At 38.1% G+C, this 21,071-nt stretch overlaps 2 protein-coding genes across 3 annotated transcripts in view; one reads left to right on the forward strand and one right to left on the reverse strand.

The window, feature by feature from the left end:
- Nucleotides 1–21,071, forward strand: part of LOC121385318 (dolichol kinase-like) — a 41,699-nt gene that overhangs the window by 4,724 nt on the left and 15,904 nt on the right. Inside the window, exon 4 of the mRNA XM_041515955.1 lies at nt 1,418–1,524. Coding sequence (XP_041371889.1) covers nt 1,418–1,524 — 107 coding nt within the window. The remainder of the gene's footprint in view (nt 1–1,417; nt 1,525–21,071) is intronic.
- Nucleotides 5,474–11,634, reverse strand: LOC121385326. 2 transcript variants are annotated; one of them, XM_041515967.1, is made up of 3 exons: nt 11,607–11,634; nt 9,792–9,893; nt 5,474–6,128 (listed from the first exon to the last, which is right to left on the reverse strand). In XM_041515967.1, the coding sequence occupies exons 1-3, from the start codon at nt 11,617–11,619 to the stop codon at nt 5,788–5,790; spliced, it is 456 nt and encodes a 151-aa protein (XP_041371901.1). In that variant the 5' UTR covers nt 11,620–11,634; the 3' UTR covers nt 5,474–5,787. The 2 variants fall into 2 exon arrangements, with proteins under 2 accessions (XP_041371901.1, XP_041371909.1); XM_041515975.1 differs by lacking the exon at nt 11,607–11,634 and adding an exon at nt 10,471–10,627.

The following is a 21,071-nucleotide window of genomic DNA, read 5'->3' on the forward strand; positions in this document are numbered from 1 at the left end:
TGACTGACTGACACTAGTGACAGTATATTGTGTTGAACTGACATTATACTTGACTGACTGACACTAGTGACAGTATCTTGTGTTGAACTGACTGACACTAGTGACAGTATCTTGTGTTGAACTGACTGACACTAGTGACAGTATCTTGTGTTGGACTGACAGTATACTTGACTGACTGACACTAGTGACAATATCTTGTGTTGAACTGACTGACACTAGTGACAGTATCTTGTGTTGGACTGACAGTATACTTGACTGACTGACACTAGTGACAGTATCTTGTGTTGGACTGACAGTATACTTGACTGACTGATACTAGTGACAGTATCTTGTGTTGGAATGACAGTATACTTGACTGACTGACACTAGTGACAGTATCTTGTGTTGAACTGACTGACACTAGTGACATTATCTTGTGTTGAACTGACTGACACTAGTAACACTATCTTGTGTTGGACTGACAGTATACTTGACTGACTGACACTAGTGATAGTATCTTGTGTTGAACTGACAGTATACTTGACTGACTGACACTAGTGATAGTATCTTGTGTTGAACTGACGGACACTAGTGTCAGTATCTTGTGTTGGACTGACAGTATACTTGACTGACTGACTGATACTAGTGACAATATCTTGTGTTGAACTGACAGTATACTTGACTGACTGACTGACTGACACTAGTGACAGTATCTTGTACTGGGCTGACAGTATACTTGACTGACTGACACTAGTGACAGTATCTTGTGTTGACTAACACTAGTGACAGTATCTTGTGTTGGACTGACAATATACTTGACTGACTGACTGACACTAGTGACAGTATCTTGTGTTGAACTGACTGACATTAATGACAGTACTATTTATAAAGACAATATTTGTGGTTGATTTAATAACAATATGGTGTGGTTGGTGACATCAAACCCAATACTGTCAGCCGGATTACTTCATGACAAAAGAAGAATGTTAACAAGAGTGATACATGTCATGTTAGGTGGGTGAGTTGTTATAACATTACATGATGTTCAAGAGTAAAGAATGCAGATTTTGCGCAACACAACTGTTGAATGACCTCATAATCTGAAATGTAGCCCAGTGATAAAGCATTCGCTTGATGCGCAGTCGGTCTCAGATCGATCCCCGTCGGTGGGCCCATTGACTTATTTCTTGCTCCAGCCAGTGCACCATGACTGATATATCAAAGGCCGTGGTATGTGTTATCCTGCCTGTTGGATGGTGCATGTAAAAGATCCCTTATTGCTAATCGAAAAAAGAGTAGCCCATGAAGTGGGGACAGTGAGTTTTCTCTCTCAATATCTGTGTGGTCCTTAACCATATAACCATAAATAAAATGTGTTGAGTGCATCGTTAAATAAAACATGTCCTTCCTTCCTTCATAATGTGAAATGAATGTTTTTCAGACCTGGGGTAGATGATGGCTTGTGGTGTTGTTTGCTGGTGCCTCTAACAGTTTTAGGAGGAATTACAAGAGTCTACAAAACACAAAAAGAAAGCCATTCACTAGGTAAATCTGCTTACTGACTTTGTACAGACTTTTATTTGAAATACATTTTATTGTTATCATTTTACCATGGCATGGAAGTGGAGACAGTGTGCATCTTGATACAATTTGCTGGTGCACAGTTTTATTGAAGGTCAAGGAATATCTTGCAGTATAGTTACCGTAATTTCACGCGTATAGTCTGCACCGGATAAGCCGCATTGGGTAATAAATGGTTAATGAGTAAAAAAGATGATCAGATGACCGCTCCGACACATGGCCCGCATTAGCTTGAGCGGTTAATGCCTGATGATGAAAACACCAGCCATCGTCAGCCAATGATCTTAATTACCGATATGCACATGTAGCTTGCATTGTTATTTTGCTCCGAGTGTTAACTTACACTGGCAAATTAGTGAACACAATTAGTGAGTTGTTTTCACCTTTGAAATGCTATAGCTGAATTAGTATCATTTGTGATTGATTGGGTTAGATATGAATACAGTCAGTGCAATTTACGTGTTCGTCAATATAAACAGTTCAATTAAATTTTGACATACCATGCTTTTTTTTTTTTTTTTTGTCTCAACACCGGATAAGCCGCTTTAGACAATAAATGGTTATTGAGTGAGGGCAATTTTCAATGTTTTAAAACATATAGCCCGTGGGCTATACACTTGAAATTACGGTAGTTTAACTTGGTATTGGCTGATATCATCAATAGCTTGCTGAATCCAATACAAATTCTTTTGTTTGTTTACAACTTAAGGGGATGCCTCCAAAGTGTATTGAATGTTCAACAACTTCCAAACATTTATAGAGGATTCGTCACAAGTGTTTTTTAATATGGAAAATATCCACTGAGTCTACATGTTATGTTAACTAGACGAGGTTGATATTTTCAATATTAAAAAACACAAGTAGCAAATTATTTTTATTCTATAACACTTTTATACATTTTAATTTGATATATAGTAAATTACAGTTCTAAAGTTGCTTTATCGGTAATGTGACGTCATCACAATTAGCACACATTTAATTTGACGTTATGCTATGACCCATTGACAGCAAAAAAATATTAACTGGGTTAATAATGATAAATAACAGATGGATTTATGACATGCATGTTACGGGTAAATTAATTATAGAACAATTTGCGTTACAACACAGATTGAAATTATCATGAGTCAGACAGCAAATGCCACTCAAAATGCTTTCTGATAATCACCTTCACAAGCAGTTTCTGATTTCCATGTCTGTCCATCCATCTGCCCCACATAGTTTTTTTGGATGTTTTTTCACAGTGCCTAAGATATTGAGCTGTAATTTTGTTTATAGCTTTTATCATGTTCTGTTATATATTAAGTTTGTCTTGCATGGAAATGTACCCATTTTTCACAGTTATGGCACTTAAATTTAGGAAATAAAAAACTTTGTTGGGCTCAGAAGGAGACATGTATTGCTTTAGCAGTACTTTCAGAAATCTTGTTTTTGAGGGTATTCTAAATGCATCGAGAATTCTTGATTTTTATGAGCTATAATATAAATCTTACGATTTTATCTACCTTTTTACCTTTTGTCTAGCAACAGTGACTTTTATATGCATTTTCCCCATAGACATGAAAGCATGTACCTTCACCATGATGGTGTTTGATATGACAGTCATGGTGTACTGGTTGATATAGGGAAAACCCAGTAGGGTCCACCGAGAGAGGTGAGCACTATCCAGCACCGATTAGAGGTGGTACGGTCCAGATAGAGAACATATCTCACTAGTCTGCTGTAGTGGGATGTAGCCCAGTAGCCCAGTTGTAAAGTGTTTGCCTGATGAAAGAAAGCACACCCACATAGGTGGTTCCTTCCGAAAAGGGGGCGGGACTTAGTCCAGTGATAAAGCGTTTGCTTGATGCGTGGTCGGTCTAGGATCACACCCCATTGATGGACCAATTGATCCATTTCTCGTTCCAGCCAGTGCTCCACAACTGGTGTAACAAAGGCCATGGTATGTACTATCCTGTCTGTGGGATGGTGCATATAAACCATCCCTTGCTGCTAATAGAAAAGAGTAGCGTGTTTCCTCTGAACGTCAACATGACCATATGTTGAGAGATCCAATTATAACAGATGATTAATAAAATCAATGGCGACAGCGGGTTTCCTCTCTCAATATCTATGTGGTCCTTATCCATATGTCTGATGCCATATAACCATAAATAAAATGTGTTGAGTGCATCGTTAAGTAAAACATTTCCTTCCTTCCAAAAAGTAACAAGGAATCCTTCCTTCCAAAAAGTAACAAGGAATCTTTTATATGTACATTCCTGAATTCAGGACAATACACATTTCATTTCAGCTATATCCAATTGATCCCAGTAATCATAATCATTTAGTAATTAGTCTTTTAAGAGAAACCACTAGCAGCAGTGATTCTTATATGCTCTTAACCACAGTATGACAATACATACATGTACCAGTCATGTGGACTGGTTGGGATAAGAAAAAATCCAATCAGAATGAGTCTAGTGAGGTGGTTATTATCTACAATGCAAGCATCTCTGGCCAGCACTACCTACCGAGAGATTTCCCCGCCCATGCACCATTTACAGAGTTTGCACAATTTGTAGTTAAACTGCAGCAAGTGAGATTAAAGAAAGTTAATAAAATTAAAAGTACTAGTACTGAATGAAAATGTTATTTAATAACACATTTTATTTACGGTTACATGGCGTCTTATCATATGGTTATGGACCATGCAGATATTGAGAGAGGAAACCTGCTGTCGCCACTTCATGGGCTACTCTTTTCTATTAGTAGCAAGGGATCTTTTATATGCACCATCCCATAGACAGGATAGCAAATACCATGGCCTTTGTTGTACCAGTCGTGGTGCACTGGCTGGATCGAGAAATAACCCAATGGGCCCACCGACTGGGATCGATCCCAAATAGACCGCACATCAAACTAGCACTTTATCACTGTGCTACATCTCGCCCCCCCCCCCCCCCCAGTACTGAATGAGTAGACTACCTGGAGTGAGGGCGATGAGTACACATCAAGACACATTGTAATTCTACCAAACTTCCTGCCAATTAGACCCCACCACTATCCTTGGGGGAGGTCATTACATAATACAGGGTCATAGAACTAGAAACTAGTTTATATAAAAAAAAAAAAAAAAAAAAAATGCACATAAACTAAACTACCAAGTCGTGTTTGCAATTATACAAATTGCTTTGCGATTTTATACAATTTTGTAACTGTTATACATTAAACAATTCTTATTTGGTGCGAGATGTCAGTAGGGCCTATGTAAAGAAATAATTAATATGGGGAAGGGAGGATAAAATTAGAAAGCATAATTAATGAAACTGAAACTGAGCAAGCATTGCCACACATTGAAAAGTGTTTTCATGTCTGGAGTCTAGTTGAGGAGACGTGCTGTTTTTCAAATGGTACTTGTTGTAAACACTGGCAGGCCACTTACAGATTGGATGGAGAGGCAGGACTTGGCCCCATTGGATAAAATGTTCACCCGATGCACGGTTGGTCTGGGATAGATCCCCGTTGGTGGGTCATCATTTCTCATTCAAGCCAGTGCACCAAAGACCATGGTGTGTTCTATCCTTTCGGTGGGATGGTGCATATAAAAGATCCCTTGCTACCACTGGAAACATGCAGTGGGTTATTTCTAAGACTATCAAAAAATGTGCTCTAGTGGTGTTTAAATTACTTAAGATTGGAATGTTTAATGACACCCCAGCATGAAAAATACATTGGCTGTCGAGTGAAAAAAAATATGTGAATGAATCCATCATCAGTACAGATAGAAAAAGACTGGATGTTCCACTATACCTTTATTAGTGCCGACTGGCAAGTACCAATTCTGCTTGGTATCGAGTCCTGTGAATTAGGATAATTTCATTTCTGTATCCACCCTACCTCGTGTATTAACAATTAAAAAAAACCCCAACACTTTGACAAAGACAATTTATTCACATACAGTTCCAGTACAAAAGATGAGAACAGAAACATGAAAACATTGTTTTTACAAAATACATAGTGTACCAGCTTGCCAGTCACTGTCAAATGGTTTTGAACCCGAAAGTCAATTTCAATTTAACCGTTTTAGCAGTAATTTGTTGCACACATTAACTTGGCCATCACAGCACGAAAATTGACTCAGCAGCGAAAAGTGTTTAAATGTGATGGTAAAGTCATTTGCATACAGCAGTAAGTTAATGTCATAGTATATAGTCAAATACTGTAGAACACCTCCAAAGATCAAACTCACTGGGCCTTTTCCCAGTTTGGAGCTTCATTGTTGACGATGGCCTTCGCACTCTCGACAATCGATTCGACTGGACGGAACAGATATTTGACGAAACCCGACACAGCAGTCCAGCAGTATAACCCAGCCAGGAGGAGGAATCTCATGAATGTTCGGAAGATTCCCTGAATTGTGATCTCCGACTTGGGCACTTTCCTGGCCTCCGCGGTGACGGGTTGTAAGGGGCCGGTTAGAGCCAGCAGGATCTTCTCTCCTGTGTGGTATACAAGGAGAACCACCATGGCCACATATCGCAGCAGAAGGTGAAGAGTTTCTCGGACGAACGACATCGCTTTACAATCTGGAAATGAGAAAGTGGATATGTTAACCTGGATATGTTAACCTTCAGTACCTTGTCCAAGATGTTTTCACAGGAAATGTTACATACTGGATAAGTAACTAGGTTGTAAGTTTGTGCTATTTTTTTTGGATATATTTCAGGTAACCGTTAGTTAACTTTGGGCACTGGCCAGTTTTCTTCCAAATGAGTTAATCATTTATAGTTGGAATATTTGAGACCAATATTCAGAAAATTTTAGTATATTCCCTATAATTGGTAATGCCAATAACCCCCTTCCCCCAATTTTCCTTTTTAAGATTAACATTTTTAATAAAAATTTAGATAAAAATTTAACATTTAAATCTCCAAAAACTAATGGAACCAATTTCACAAAGTATTACAATTAGTAATTAATCTCACAATGTCCAATACATTTTTAATTCAATAATTGGATATTCTAAGGTGGTCTTAATGAATTATGTGCAACAGACAAAATTGAAAAAATTAAATAGCCGAGCTCTAGGCCTATTAAAGTATTAAATACAATGTACAGTTGCTCATTTTACCATTTCTCGTCCCAACCAGTGCGCCATGACTGGTATATATCAAAGGCTGTGGTATGTGCTATGGGACAGTGCATATAAAAGATCCTTTGCTACTAATGGAAAAATTTAGCAGAAATTTTCCGGGTTTCCTCTATCAACATGACCCATATGTTGAGAGATCCAATAACAAGACTATTAATAAATCATTGTGCTCTGATCTAGTGGTGACCTTGAACAATAACTTCTTTTTTGCTCAATTTATAATTTTGTAAAACTAAATTCTTTAAACCAATTTTACATTTAGAATCTTACACAGATTTGTTATTGCACAGATAAATTTTATACATACTGTATAATATTGCTAAATAAGTTTTAAAATTATAATCTGTACCATGTGTACAACTACATGTATTAATGAACAACACACCCATACTTACATGTTCAGAATAACTTCTAAAAATTCAGACCATCTAACTTTTGCACCTGTATTGTCTGTAGACCTGCCCGTTCTTTTTATATGTATATATACCCGACAGGACAATGGCCCACCTTAAGTGACATGATAAACCACACACACACTCATGTGGTATGTCTGGCTGGGTGAAGTCCCAACGTCACGCATGTTTTGGTTGTGGAGCTAGGCTAGCATTATGATAGGACCAACCAACCACTTGAAGGACGTGACCTGGTGACTCCGTCATTCATGTCTCACTGCACTGTCTAATATACAAAATTAAACTTAACAGTGGGGCATGTTCCATGGACTTTGTACTATTGCATATTTGCGCATGTGTTCTTACATATAATATCTGCGTATTACACACCTACAGCACTTGATGTACAGTGTGCGCGCGTGTGGACTTTGGATTGCTCATCCAAGGATGAGGTCTATTAAAAGCAGTTTATATTGTAGCCCAGTCGCATTATACATTCAGCTCGATGTCCCAGTAGTGTTGGAAAGGAAAATGTACTTTTGTTTATTTTTATTTTTTATTTTTTTTTATTTTTATCAAGTGGAAAATTAGTCCAAAATAAAAAAAAAAGGTTAAAAAAAAAAGTGTTGTAACGACACCACTAGAGCACATTTGATAATTTGCGGTTGGGAGTTAAACCCATTTGGTAATTTGACAAATCTCACTATATTCCCCCCCCAACCCTCCATTTATGATTAGTATGAAATCTTTTACACATCATCCTACATAGGATAGCACATACCACAGCCTTTGATATACCAGTCATGGTGCAGTGGTTAGAATGAGAAATGGCTCAATGGGCCACTGACTGGTCTGAAATAATGACCAATGGTAGAACATGTTTCAGGAACATCTTGCAGGGCAGCAATGGTGGGGGGGGGGGGGGGGGGACAGGAATGTGAACCTATTTGCTGTCAATAGCTTAAGACTATCAACATTGATTACAATTGATCAGCCTGGATCTGGATCAAACCTGTTGGTCCTGCCACAGTGCAAGTTTCGTAACGGGTTAATACAGCAGTACTGTATTGTTGTCTGGCAATAATCCTTGACCCAGTGCATGGAGGGCTGTCCTCGAGTGGTTTATACTGAGAATGGAGTGTTTATACACAGTAATATGCTTCGACTGGGATCGATCCTACACAGACTGTGCACCAGGTGTGCGCTTTACCACTGGGCTACATCCCATGACAGCTTTAGTGACAGGTGAAGAGGGGGTGGGGGCAGAGTAGGGGTGAACAGGAAAGCCATACTGGATAAAGAAACTTGGGTAAGGATTCTCCTTCAATGTTTATTCAACAATTATTTGATAAATATTAGGATTAGGTTTTATTCAGGGGGCGGGATGTAGTCCAAGTGTTAAGTACTTGTCATATGCCATTGGAGATCCATCTCCCATGGTGGGCCTCATGTTCCAGCCAGTGCATCACGACTGGTATATCAAAGGCTGGGGTATGCGTTATCCCGTGTCGAATGGTGTATATTAAAAAAACCCATTCCTAGCAACTGTGTGTGTGTATGTGTGTGTGTGTGTGTGTGTGTGTGTGTGTGTGTGTGTGTGTGTGTGTGTGTGTGTGTGTGTGTGTGTGTGTGTGGTGGAACTCCCATGGGTTGGCCCCCGATCAAGTGGTCATGCCTAGTTATGGGGAAAAAACCCCAATTATCACCCAATCGATCAAGCCCTCCGAAGGGCCAAAACTACTGGAGACCAACCACAACTGCCCAGCAAGATCAATTTCAGCCAACTAAATTACTCCGATAACTCCCAATTTACTTTTCGATTTAACTGTTCCAAATTATGCATCAAAATTATCTGACAATTCTGTATTTTTTTTTTTTTTTGGACCCAATCCTACAGAACAATTTGCAAATTTAATACCCAGGGCTTCTAGATTATAGTAGGCCCACTCCTATGGCTAGTGATATTCAATGTTTGGCTAGTAAATAACTACTATTGCCATGCCCCGATAGCCAAAGAAGAGAGAGTTGTGAAATGCTGCATTTAAGTCTTATTTTGTAAATATGAATAGCCTGCCCCCACCCTCAAATCTTAGTGTTCAAGTTTTATATCCCTCTTTAGGCGATATATCCAATTATTACCATTAGTAAAATTGTATTAACTTAAAAAAGTAGGGCTAGTGAAAATTTTAAATCACCGATCCCATGGCTAATGGATTTTATGAAATTCTAGAAGCCCCAATACCACCCCCGCCAGCTACCGACCCTGGTTGGGCTGCTTGTGCTCTTGCACATGCCAGCGTGGGCGATTCCCTCACCCACCCAATTTTCACAGTCTTGGACGGAGGAGCTGTGAAAGTAGACACCTGCACCCATGTGTACATTAAAACCATCCAGCCTGATCCTATGGGAAAACAGATGTAGCAGGTTTCATCTAAGTGGTTTCATCAAAGACTTAAATATCAAAATTACCCAACATTTGACATACATTTGACATACAATAGCCTACAATAGCCTATGATTAAACATACAATAGCCTATGATTAATCACTCTACTCAGTGGTTACATTTTATGGGTTTTATTCCATGAATACTAACGATGTTCCCATTTTGTAATGCAATGTCACAAAATTCAATAACCCAGTGGTGTTGGGGTAGGGGACAGACAGAACTAAACTTTTGTGTAACTTGTTTACTGAACGACTTACTTATACTGTTGGTTTCGGTGGTGGTAGTAGTAGTCGTTGCTGGTCCTCCTGGCATGGTTGTTGGTGGTCGACGCGGGAGAATTTCAGCTTCCCTCTTGAGGTCTAAAAATATTAAATAGTTTATGTTTATAACGATTGCATTACTGCCATTCATCTTTTGGGTTGTGTTTTTTTTTCTTCACCAAGCACTACACAGGCTGCAGGCTACAGGCCTAGTGCAGTGTTAATGAGACTTGAACCAGGCAAATGAAATAACAGTATGGCACCAGGTATAGCCTGAAGGCTTATTTGTAGTTGAAACTTGTAGTACAACATTATAATGTATTGAAATGCCTGTGCAATAATATATAATGTATTGAAATACCCGTGCTAAAATAATGCCCAACAGCCTTTCCCCAAAACACCCCCCCCCCCCAATCTAAATTAATTGCAACAGTAAAGAATAAAATATAATTTTGATTTGAGTATAAAAACCAAGGGGAAAAAAAAAAAACCCTACCTCAACTGCCACCCCACCCCTCTCCACATACCCAAACACCTAACTAGATTTTTTGTGGATATGTACAAAGAACATATTTTAAATATATCGCTGAAACTTCATACATGCATGAATTAATTTGATAATGACCACCAAGTATGATATATACACCTATACAATAAAAATATATAATTCACTTACCAGTTGTTAGACCTTACTGCTGTGTACTGTCTGTAGCTGGTGACAAGAGATTTATAGTTAACAAGCTGTCACTAATAATGTCAAGGCATGGGCACTTTTCTGCATTTATCAGGCAGATTGGTGCATTTAATTGTGCTCTTCCCAACACTTGCTCTGCATGTGCTTCTCATGCAGTCGTGTTTTTCTAGACTTGTGAATGCCACTGTCAATTACTTTCCAGGCTTGTCACTGTCATGGTTCAGATGAATATTAATTTATAGACTTGCCAAAGTCATTTTCTGGATTAGTTTTTCCCAGCTTTTTTTTCTCAGTTCAGCATCCTCTTTTAATAATGACATTTTTGGAGAAATGGTTATACTATTTTAGTAAACTGAAAGGTCTGAATGCCCCCTCTTCCCATGTACACACAGAATGTTACTGTATTCTTGACTTTACTGCTCCATAACTTTAAAAATGTTGTGAGAGAGGAAATGGTCTAGATGAAGATTTCATCTATCAGTCCCACCAATGATCCACCATGCATCCATTCATCCATCCGTCCGTCCGTCCATCTATTCATGCATATAGTATCCCACACATTCATCCATCCATCTCTCCATCCATCTCGGTCTATCTATTCATCCATATAGTATCCCACCTATTCATCCATCCATCTATCCATTTCTCGCTCCAGCCAGTGCACCACGACTGGTACATCAAAGGCAGTGGTATGTGCTATCCTGTCTATGGGATGGTGCATATAAAAGATCCCTTGCTGACAATTGAAAAGAGTGGCCCATGAAGTGGCGACAGCAGGTTTCCTCCTTCAATATCTGTGTGGTCCTTAACCATATGTCTGATGCCATATAACCATAAATAAAATGTGTTGAGTGCGTCATTAAATAAAACATTTCCTTCTTCCATCCATCTATCCATTCTCTGGCCATCTGATACTTTTTAACTGTATGATGTGGGGTTTTTTTCACCATCCCTTCTCAATTTGATCATAAAAATTAATTACAAAAACTTCAAAAACAGGTGTTATATTTTTAAAACAATCAGCATAAAATTAATAAACAATCAGCATAAAATTAATTATTAATTAACAATCTCGAAAATAAGTGTTACATTTTCAAGGCTATCAGCATAATACTCACAACTCCTGTACATATTAACACTGGTGTTCTGGCCTGCTGTAACAGAATAACAGAACTTGTCAAAAGGCCTGCAGATGAACCAGACACTTCTAGTCTGTATGGAATCTGACTGAGTCAGTCTTGCCAGACACTGATTGTGTCAGCGTCAACAAGAGATCCCAGATAATGGGCAGACTTTAGAGTTCCCGACCATTGTTTCATCATAATTAAATAGAGGAGCTTTAGTTGTCATTAACTGGAGTATTTTTAGTCTTATCTCACTCCAGTTGTTGATTCTGTATATAAAGTTAAAGCTTGTTTTGTTTAATGACACCACTAGAGTACATTGATTTCTTAATGATCAGCTATTGATTGTCAAACATTTGGTAATTTTGACATACAGTCTTAGAGAAGAAACCTGCTACATTTTTTCATTAGTATAGTAGCAAGGGATCTTTTATATGCATCATCCCACAGACAAAATAGCACATACCACAGCCTGTGATATACCAGTTGTGGTTGTGGCTGGAATGAGAAATAGCCCTATGGATGCACCGATGGGGATCGATCCTATCAAGAGAGTGCTTTACCTCTGTATATAGAACATTTGATGCTTGCATTGCAGGATCGAATCACCTCAGTGGACACATCTTCTGATTCGGTTTCTTCCCGTCACAACCAGTGTACCATGACTGGTATATCAAAGGCTGTGATATTTGCTGTCCTGTCTGTGAGAAAGTACATATAAAAGATCGCTTGCTACTAATGGAAACATGTAGCGGGTTTCCTCTATGACTAATGTTGGACATCCAGCAGCCAATGATTGATAAATCTTAGAGGAAACTCACTACATTTTGTCCAGTACTAAGCAGCCAGAAATCTTTTATATGCACTTTTTCAAAGATAGAACCTCACATACCACAACCTTTGATATACCAGTCACTGGCTGGGATGTGGGAGGGACGTAGTACAGTGGTAAGGAAGGAAATGTTTTATTTAATGATGCACTCAACATATTTTATTTAAAGTTATATGGCGTTGGAAAGCCCAGTGGTAAAGACATCATTTGATATGGTCACTCTATCTATCTTTTCGGTGGGCCAATCAGGGGTTTGTTTTTGTTACAAAAGTACATATAAAAAATCCCTTGCTGCGTTATAGAAAAAATGTAGCGATTTCCTCTGATGACTATGTGTCATAATTACCAAATGTTTGACATCCATTAGCCGATGATTAATAAATCAATGTGCACTAGTGGTGTCATTAAACAGAACAAACTTTTAACTTGGGTTGGAATGAGATAGGAGAAAAAAATATTCAGAGAATGTGTCTACCAAGGGGGCTCGATGATACGACGAAAACGCCTCAGTGCTCTACCAACTTAGCTACATGCAGCCTGCTTCAGTGACAGAAGGAAGGAAATGGTTTAATTAATGACACACTCAACACATTTTATTTACGGTTATATGGCGTCAGACATATGGTTAAGGACCACACAGATGTTGAGAGAAGAAACCTGCTGTCGCCACTTCATGGTCTACTCTTTTCAATTAGCAGCAAGGGATCTTTTATATGCACCATCCCATAGACAGGATAGCACATACCACGGCCTTTGATGTACCAGTTGTGGTGCACTAGCTGGTGCGAGAAATAGCCCAATGGGCCCACTGAGGGGGATTGATCTCACACCGACCACACATCGAGCGAATGCTGTACCACTGGGCTACGTCCCGCCCCCTTTTCCATTAGTAGCAAGGGATCTTTTATATGCACCATCCCATAGACAGGATAGGACATACCACGGCCTTTGATGTACCAGTTGTGGTCCACTGGCTGGAGCGAGAAATAGCCCAATGGACCCACTGAAATTGATCGATCCCAAATGGACTGCGCATCAAGTGAGCGCATTACCACTGGGCTACATCTCGCCACCTCAGCGATAGAGCTCTCACCTGCCATGCAGTGGGTTGAATATCAGCATCATACATTGATTGGCCAATGATACGTCATGTATTTGTTTCTAGACCAAGAGAGATTTGTTAGAAAAATCAATGTCATTATCGTGGGATGGAATTACAGAAAATCAAAGTGTTTGTAAAGAGGATCATAGGATATCTTTGCCATTATGATAATTAGGCTAAGTTAAAAATGTAACTTGTTTCTCATCCATCTGCTTATATTTTAGCCAGTCATTTAGGAGATAACCATGTGGAGTTTTCACATTTGTGGTGGTGTTGTCTATTTGATGCCTGCAAATGTCATTTATGACTGAAGGCGTTTGCCAAAGGTCCAAAATGAAACATTTGCAGGCATCAAATAGATCATAACACCCACAAATCTATAAACTCCTGGGCAGGATTTAGCTCAGTCGGTTGAGTCTTCGTACGAGGTGCTTGTGTCACAGGATCGAACTACCTCAGTGGATCCATTCAGTTGATTGGGTTTTTTCTCATTCCAGCCAGTGCACCACAACTAGACAAAGGCTGTGGTATGTGCTTTCCTGTCTGGGGGAAAGTGCATATAAAAGATCCCTTGCTTCATTAGGAAAAATGTAGCACGTTTCCTCTGATGACTACGAGTCAGAATTACCAAATGTTTTGACATGCAATAGCCGATGATTAATTAGTCAATGTGCTCCAGTGGTGTCGTTAAACAAAACAAACTTCTTCTATAAACTCCATATAGTTAAGACCATTGTAAACTGAAATAGTTTTCCATGCAACCAACTGAATGTTTCGTGGGGGGGGGGGGGGGTTGGTTTGGTTTTTTTTGGGGGAGGGGTGTGTGGTGGTGGTGCGGGTTGGAAGAAATATCTGGCTACAATTTAACTATTGATCCTTGAACAGTTAACTTGGCCTGTCACACTTTCTAATGGAAAAAAGTTTATTTTGATTAATGACACTACTAAAGCACATTGATTTATTAATCATTGGTTGGCTATTACATTTGGTTATTTTGACATATAGTCGTAGAGAGAAAACTTCCTACATTTTTTTATTAGCAGCAAGGTATCTTTTATGTTCACCATTCCACAGCCAGGATAACACATACCACAGCCTTTGATATACCAGTCGTGGTGCACTGGCTGGAAAGAGAAACAGCCCAATGAGCCCACCAACGGGGATCGATCCTAGACCAACCGTGCATCAAGTGAGTGCTTTACCACTGGGTTATGTCCCACCCACCCCCCACTTTCTAATGAGGCCAATTTCTAAATTAACTTTGTGCGATGATATTAAACGTTTGGAGGAAGAAGAAAATATTGATTCAAAAGAAATTGAAAAAAACCCTTATGAATTAATGGAACTGCGAAGAGTAAAGCTTAAAGGTCATTATATTCGGTCACGTGCAAAATGGATAGAAGAAGGAGAAAAACCAACAAAATATTTTTGTAATTAAGGAACTATTTTTAGCAAACTTGTTTCAAGAATACGTTTAGAAAATGGAAAAGAAATCCGAGATCAAGAAGAAATTCTTAAAGAAACTAGAGCTTTGTATCAAAAACTTTACTCCGCACCAGAAGGACAAGATGACAACGATATAATAGAAAAAATTGGTGGATTAAACTTTAATAAATTAACTGATGAAGAATCTGGACAATTAGAAGGTGAATTAAAATACTCAGAAGTATACTAGCATTTCTCAAAACTATGAAAAACGATAAAAGTCCTGGATCTGATGGATTTACTGCAGAGTTCTTTAAATTCTTCTGGACTGATCTCGGTCACTTTATAGTCGGGTCTATTAACCATAGTTACTCCATTAAGGAAATGTCCAGTGTACAAAAATTAGGTATAATTACATGTATCCCCAAAGCAAATAAACCTAAAGAATTTCTTAAAAACTGGAGGCCGTTAACTTTATTGAACTGTACTTATAAAATGGCATCTGGCTGTATCGCAAACAGAATAAAAACAGGTATTAGATAAAATAATAAATAATGATCAAACCGGCTTTATTAAAGGACGATATATTGGAGAAAACATTAGACTCATATACGACATTATGCAGTACACTGAAACACAGAACATTCCAGGTTTATTGCTACTTGTCGATTTCGAGAAGGCCTTTGACTCGGTATTGTAGTCATTCATAAATAAAGTACTTGATATTTTTAAATCTAAATCTTCGATTAAAAATTGGATCAAAACATTGTATAACAACTCCTTATCAAGAATATTGCAAAATGGTTTTCTGTCTGAACCGTTCATGCTAGAAAGGGGGTGTAGACAAGGGGACCCGTTGTCGCCATATATTTTTATTATTTGTGCTGAAATTTTAGCTATTGTTAGAAATAACGAAGCCATTAAAGGTATTGATATAGATGGCCAAGAATACCTTATATCACAATACGCCAATGACACAAGCTTCATTCTTGACGGATCTCCCGAGTCCTTGTACGGTACATTTAAAGTTTTAGATTATTACGCAAGTATTTCTGGTTTAAAAATAAATTATTCTAAATCAAAAGCCATATGGATTGGAAGTAAAAAGTTCTTTAACGAGGTTTTTCACCATACACGATGGAAGTTGGAATGGGGGGCATCAGATTTTTGTATACTTGGTATTAATTTCTCAGTTACCTTGGAGCATATGCATCTAAATTATAATATTAAAGTACTGGAAATTTCAAAAATTAATAAAATCATGGTCCATTAGAAAATTAACGGTTTTGGGGAGAATAACTGTACTTAAAACCTTAATAATACCCAAGCTAATATATTTGCTAATATCATTGCCAGACCTAGGGAAAGGTTTTTAAAAAAATATAACGACGCTATTTCATAAATTTATTTGGCAGAATAAACCAGAAAAGCTCAAACGTGATTTAATAGCACAAGGTTATAAAGCAGGGGGTATTAAAATGTTAAACATATATCATTTTAAAAACTCGTTAAAATGTTCATGGATACAAAGACTGTTTTTAAACAATTCAAAGTGGGTTACTCTTTTCAAATCCGTTACAGGTATCTCAAAGAACGATTTAATAATTAATATATGGTGATCCTTTTATTTCTAAAAAATGCAATGAGATGTCAAACATGTTTTGGAAAATACATTACTGAGTTGGATAACTACTGAACAAAAACATAAGTCACAATCTGTAGATGATATTTTATCAGTTAATATTTGGCATAATAGTGAAATAGTTATAAATCATAAACCATTTTTATATAAACATTATGCCCAAAAAGGTATAATCTTCATAAACGATTTAGTAGATGATTATGGAGAATTTTTAAAGTATGAACAATTTGCAGAAAAATATCATGTTAATTCAAATTTCATTAGCTATGTTTCACTAATAAATGCTGTGAAATCATTCATATCAACATTTAGTGATTTAAGGACGATCATTTCAAAAAAGTGAATAATCCAATTTTTCCTTTTAGGTTAAGACTTGTTTTGAAAAGTAAACAGGGATGTACGGACACGTATTGCATACTCAACCATAAACACATAATCCCAAAAGCGCAGATAAAATATAGAAATCAAGGATTTAATTTTGACTCAAGTGATTGGAACAATACTATGAATTACTTTTCCAAAGCATTAATGATACAACTTTATTATGGTTTCAGTATTGCATCCTACATCGGATTTTAGCAACAAACACTTTTTTATATATGATTCATTATGTAGATTCTAATATGTGTATATTCTGTAATAACTTCCCAGAAACTCTACAACATCTTTTCTATGAATGCACTCAGGTTAATACTTTATGGAAAGCTGTAGAAGACTGGGTTTTGTCCAAAACAGGAATTGTTGTCCACTTTGACAAAAATACTGTTATGTTTGGTATTATTAACAAAAAGAACGTTAATATAATTAACTGGCTAATTATTAACATTAAATATTATATATACTGTACGAAAATGCATGAACAAAAATTAACTATCACGTCCGTTCAAAACGTGTTGCAAAACAAATTTGAAATTGAGAAATATATTTATTTCAAAAACTGCAACTATGAAAAGTTTAATAAAGAATGGGCACAATGGCTCAACCTTTTTATATAGTGAAAGAAAGAGAAAAACCCCCATTACACTTAGATAACGATCTACTCGAAGGAAAAACATTTTGTAATTGCATGTTCATATAACATTCCAACACAGGCCCGACTGCTGTTCCTGTTATTATCATCAGTTTAATTCTGCTTCGTTACTCACTATCAACTTTAGGTTTTTCTTCCTCTTCTTCTTCTTCTCTTTTTTAATTCTTCTTGTTCTTCTTGTTTTCCTTCTTTTTCTTCTTCTTCTTCTCTCGTTGTTACCCTTTTTTCTTTTTCTTTTTTAAAAGTCCTGGACCATAAGGCATGCATAAAAGGAAGTACTATTTTATTTTGATTTGTACCAGCATATATCAGAATAGAATGTAATGTGAGTGCGTACGTGCGTGCGTGTATGCGTATGTATGTGTGTATGTTTGTATATATGTATGTATGTTTACACATGTATGAATATTAATTTTAAGATAAATTGTAAGGCGGTGTATCAGGGCTCCCCAACCCTGGCACTGTCTAATGGTCTGGGGACAATAAAAAAAAAAAAAAAAAAAAATTCCAACTTTACTTACTGCTGTGAGGAGGGTTGCTTGTCATTACCATGGATACGGATTTCAGTTTGTGTATCCCTTGTCTAACTGCCGCAGCCTGGCCAATGGTCAAGTTTAGACTGCGTATATCTCTTTCCGTTAGGTTCACAAAGTCGTTGCATGTGTAAATGTTGTGACTCTCGAGTTTGGTAATGGCCCTCTGTTTGAGACCAAGCTTTGCACAGAGTTCACGAAGAAAACATTCCATATGTCTCATGGTGCAATGTTTTTGACAGTTTTAGCAAATTGTGCGCCACATGGGTTAAATGAGATTTAATGGATGATTTGGCATTGGAGTTGCAGGAGGATAAAGATTTGACGTAACAAGCGAAACCAGTGACAGTGTGTTACACATTTCATGAGTGGGTTGCCATTGTATTATTTTAATCTGAATAAAAACGTACCACCATTATGCAACTGTTTATTTTCTGTAGTTAGCTGTCACCTTGGTGACCTTCTATCAAAGTTTTTTTCATAAATTAAAAATAAGATTCTTGTGCAATATGCTTGTTATAGAGTTGGTAGTAATTTACTTTTAGAAATAATTTTAAAACATTTTATTCACTTTATGAGTTTTATGTTGTTACTGAAGTGGGAACAAAAATAGTATCTCTGTAAAAAGCGAAGTCCAAAGGATGGTTTGATAAATGACTTGTAATATATTATATATTAAAATCATCTTTAAACCCCTCTCCCCCCCCCCCCCCCCCCCCGAAAAAAGAAACAAAAAACCCCCAACAAATCCCACAACAACCCTTCCCAACAAACAACCCCCCAACAAATCCCACAACAACTCTCCCCAACAAACAAAACCCCCCCAACAAATCCCACAACAACCCTCCCCAACAAACAAACAACCCCCCAACAAATCCCACAACAACTCTCCCCAACAAACAACCCCCCAACAAATCCCACAACAACTCTCCCCAACAAACAAAACCCCCACAACAAATCCCAAAACAACCCTCCCCAACAAACAAACAACCCCCCAACAAATCCCACAACAACCCTCCCCAACAAACAAACAACCCCCCAACAAATCCCACAACAACCCTCCCCAACAAACAAAAACATAATGTTTAATGAAACATGACATTTTAAAAAATATTTATAAAACCTTTTTTTTAAATGGAATGCCTTCATAATATTAAAATGATGGATCAGTTTATAAAAACTTAAGTGTAACGTGTGTTATCTGTGTTACTCGCCAGATTGAAATTAGGTGCGCTGTACAAGAGCGATCGCATCCGTGCCCCTTAAAAGTCAAAGTTGGAAAAAAAATCAAATTCATGTTTTTTTTTAAACTTTTTGTTTTTTTTAATCATGGCCTTATGGAAAATTAAATATCACTTCCCAAACCCATGTAATAAAGTAGCACAAAGCTGTGCCTGTAATATTACACCATTTTCTAAATCCTATAATTTGCTGAATCAGCTGTGACTAAATCCTTACCAACATTCTTTGATATACATGTAGTAGCACATTGTGGTACCTTGAAACAGATTAGGGTAATTTTAAGTCAGCTCTTAATCTGGTGAAAAGGTCCTTTGTAACTGATTAGGTAACCGTACCTGGATTACAGTTCAAGGTTTGTCAGTCAGCTGATTGTGACATGCTCCAAAGAAGGGAGAATTGCTTTTGTGGGCATATTTATGCAACAACACATAACCATGCAGGCAATAGCTAAATAAAAAGGGTTCTTTTGAAAATTTTAAAAACAGTAAAACTAACCTACATGTACATGCAGGTAGTGTTTGTGGTTGTTTCTCACTCCAGCCAGTGCACCACGACTGGTACATCAAAATAAAGTTTGTTTTATTTAACGACACCACTAGAGCACATTGATTTTTTATCTTATCATCGGCTATTGGACGTCAAACATATGGTCATTCTGACACTGTTTTTTAGAGGAAACCCGCTGTCGCCACATAGGCTACTCTTTTATGACTGGCAGCAAGGAATCTTTTATTTGCTCTTCCCACAGGCAGGATAGCACAAACCATGGCCTTTGTGGAACCAGTTATGGATCACTGGTCGGTGCAAGTGGTTTTACACCTACCCATTGAGCCTTACGGAGCACTCCCTCAGGGTTTGGAGTCGGTATCTGGATTAAAAATCCCATGCCTCGACTGGGATCCGAACCCAGTACCTACCAGCCTGTAGACCGATGGCCGGTCCTGGTACATCAAAGGCTGTGGTATGTGCTATCCTGTCGGTGGGATGGGGATTATAAAAGATCCCATGATGCTAATCGGTCTTTATAAGGGCCCTATGGGCAACCTAGGGAGACACCGCAGCATCGTAAAGGTCTAAAATTAACAAGCTACTCTCGATTCACTAATATCAAAACCTATATTAGCTCGGCCATTTACCTTTCGACCGACCGTTCAAAATTGCGCCAAATTCCCTCAGTCAAAATTGCGCACCCTTTTCTCTGGCATTTAACTGCTCCATTCAAATTCCATAGCACCACCACCACCCCCACCCGCCTGCTACCGATTTGATCGGGCTGCTGGTGCTCCCTTGCACCTGCCAGTGCAGGCGGTCCCTCCTCTCCCCTCCCCGCACCTTTCCTGTCATGGACGGAGGAGCCGGCCAAGCCCGGCTCTTGTGCCCACGACAGGCGTGCGCTACAACAGCTTGTTCTGAATGTGCACGTAAAACCCTATGACATAACATGACCTAATCGAAAAGAGTAGCCCATGAAGTGGTGACAGTGGGTTCCTAAATAAAATGTGTTGAGTGCATCATTAAATAAAACATTTCCTTCCTTCCTTGTTTGTGATTGAACCATCAAATTTCTCACTTCAGCCAGTGCACCACGACTGGTACATCAAAGGCCATGGTATGTGCTACCCTGTCTGTGGGATGATACATATAAAAGATCTC

The sequence above is a fragment of the Gigantopelta aegis genome, chromosome 2, assembly GCF_016097555.1.
Source record: "Gigantopelta aegis isolate Gae_Host chromosome 2, Gae_host_genome, whole genome shotgun sequence".
Lineage (NCBI taxonomy): Eukaryota > Metazoa > Mollusca > Gastropoda > Neomphalida > Peltospiridae > Gigantopelta > Gigantopelta aegis.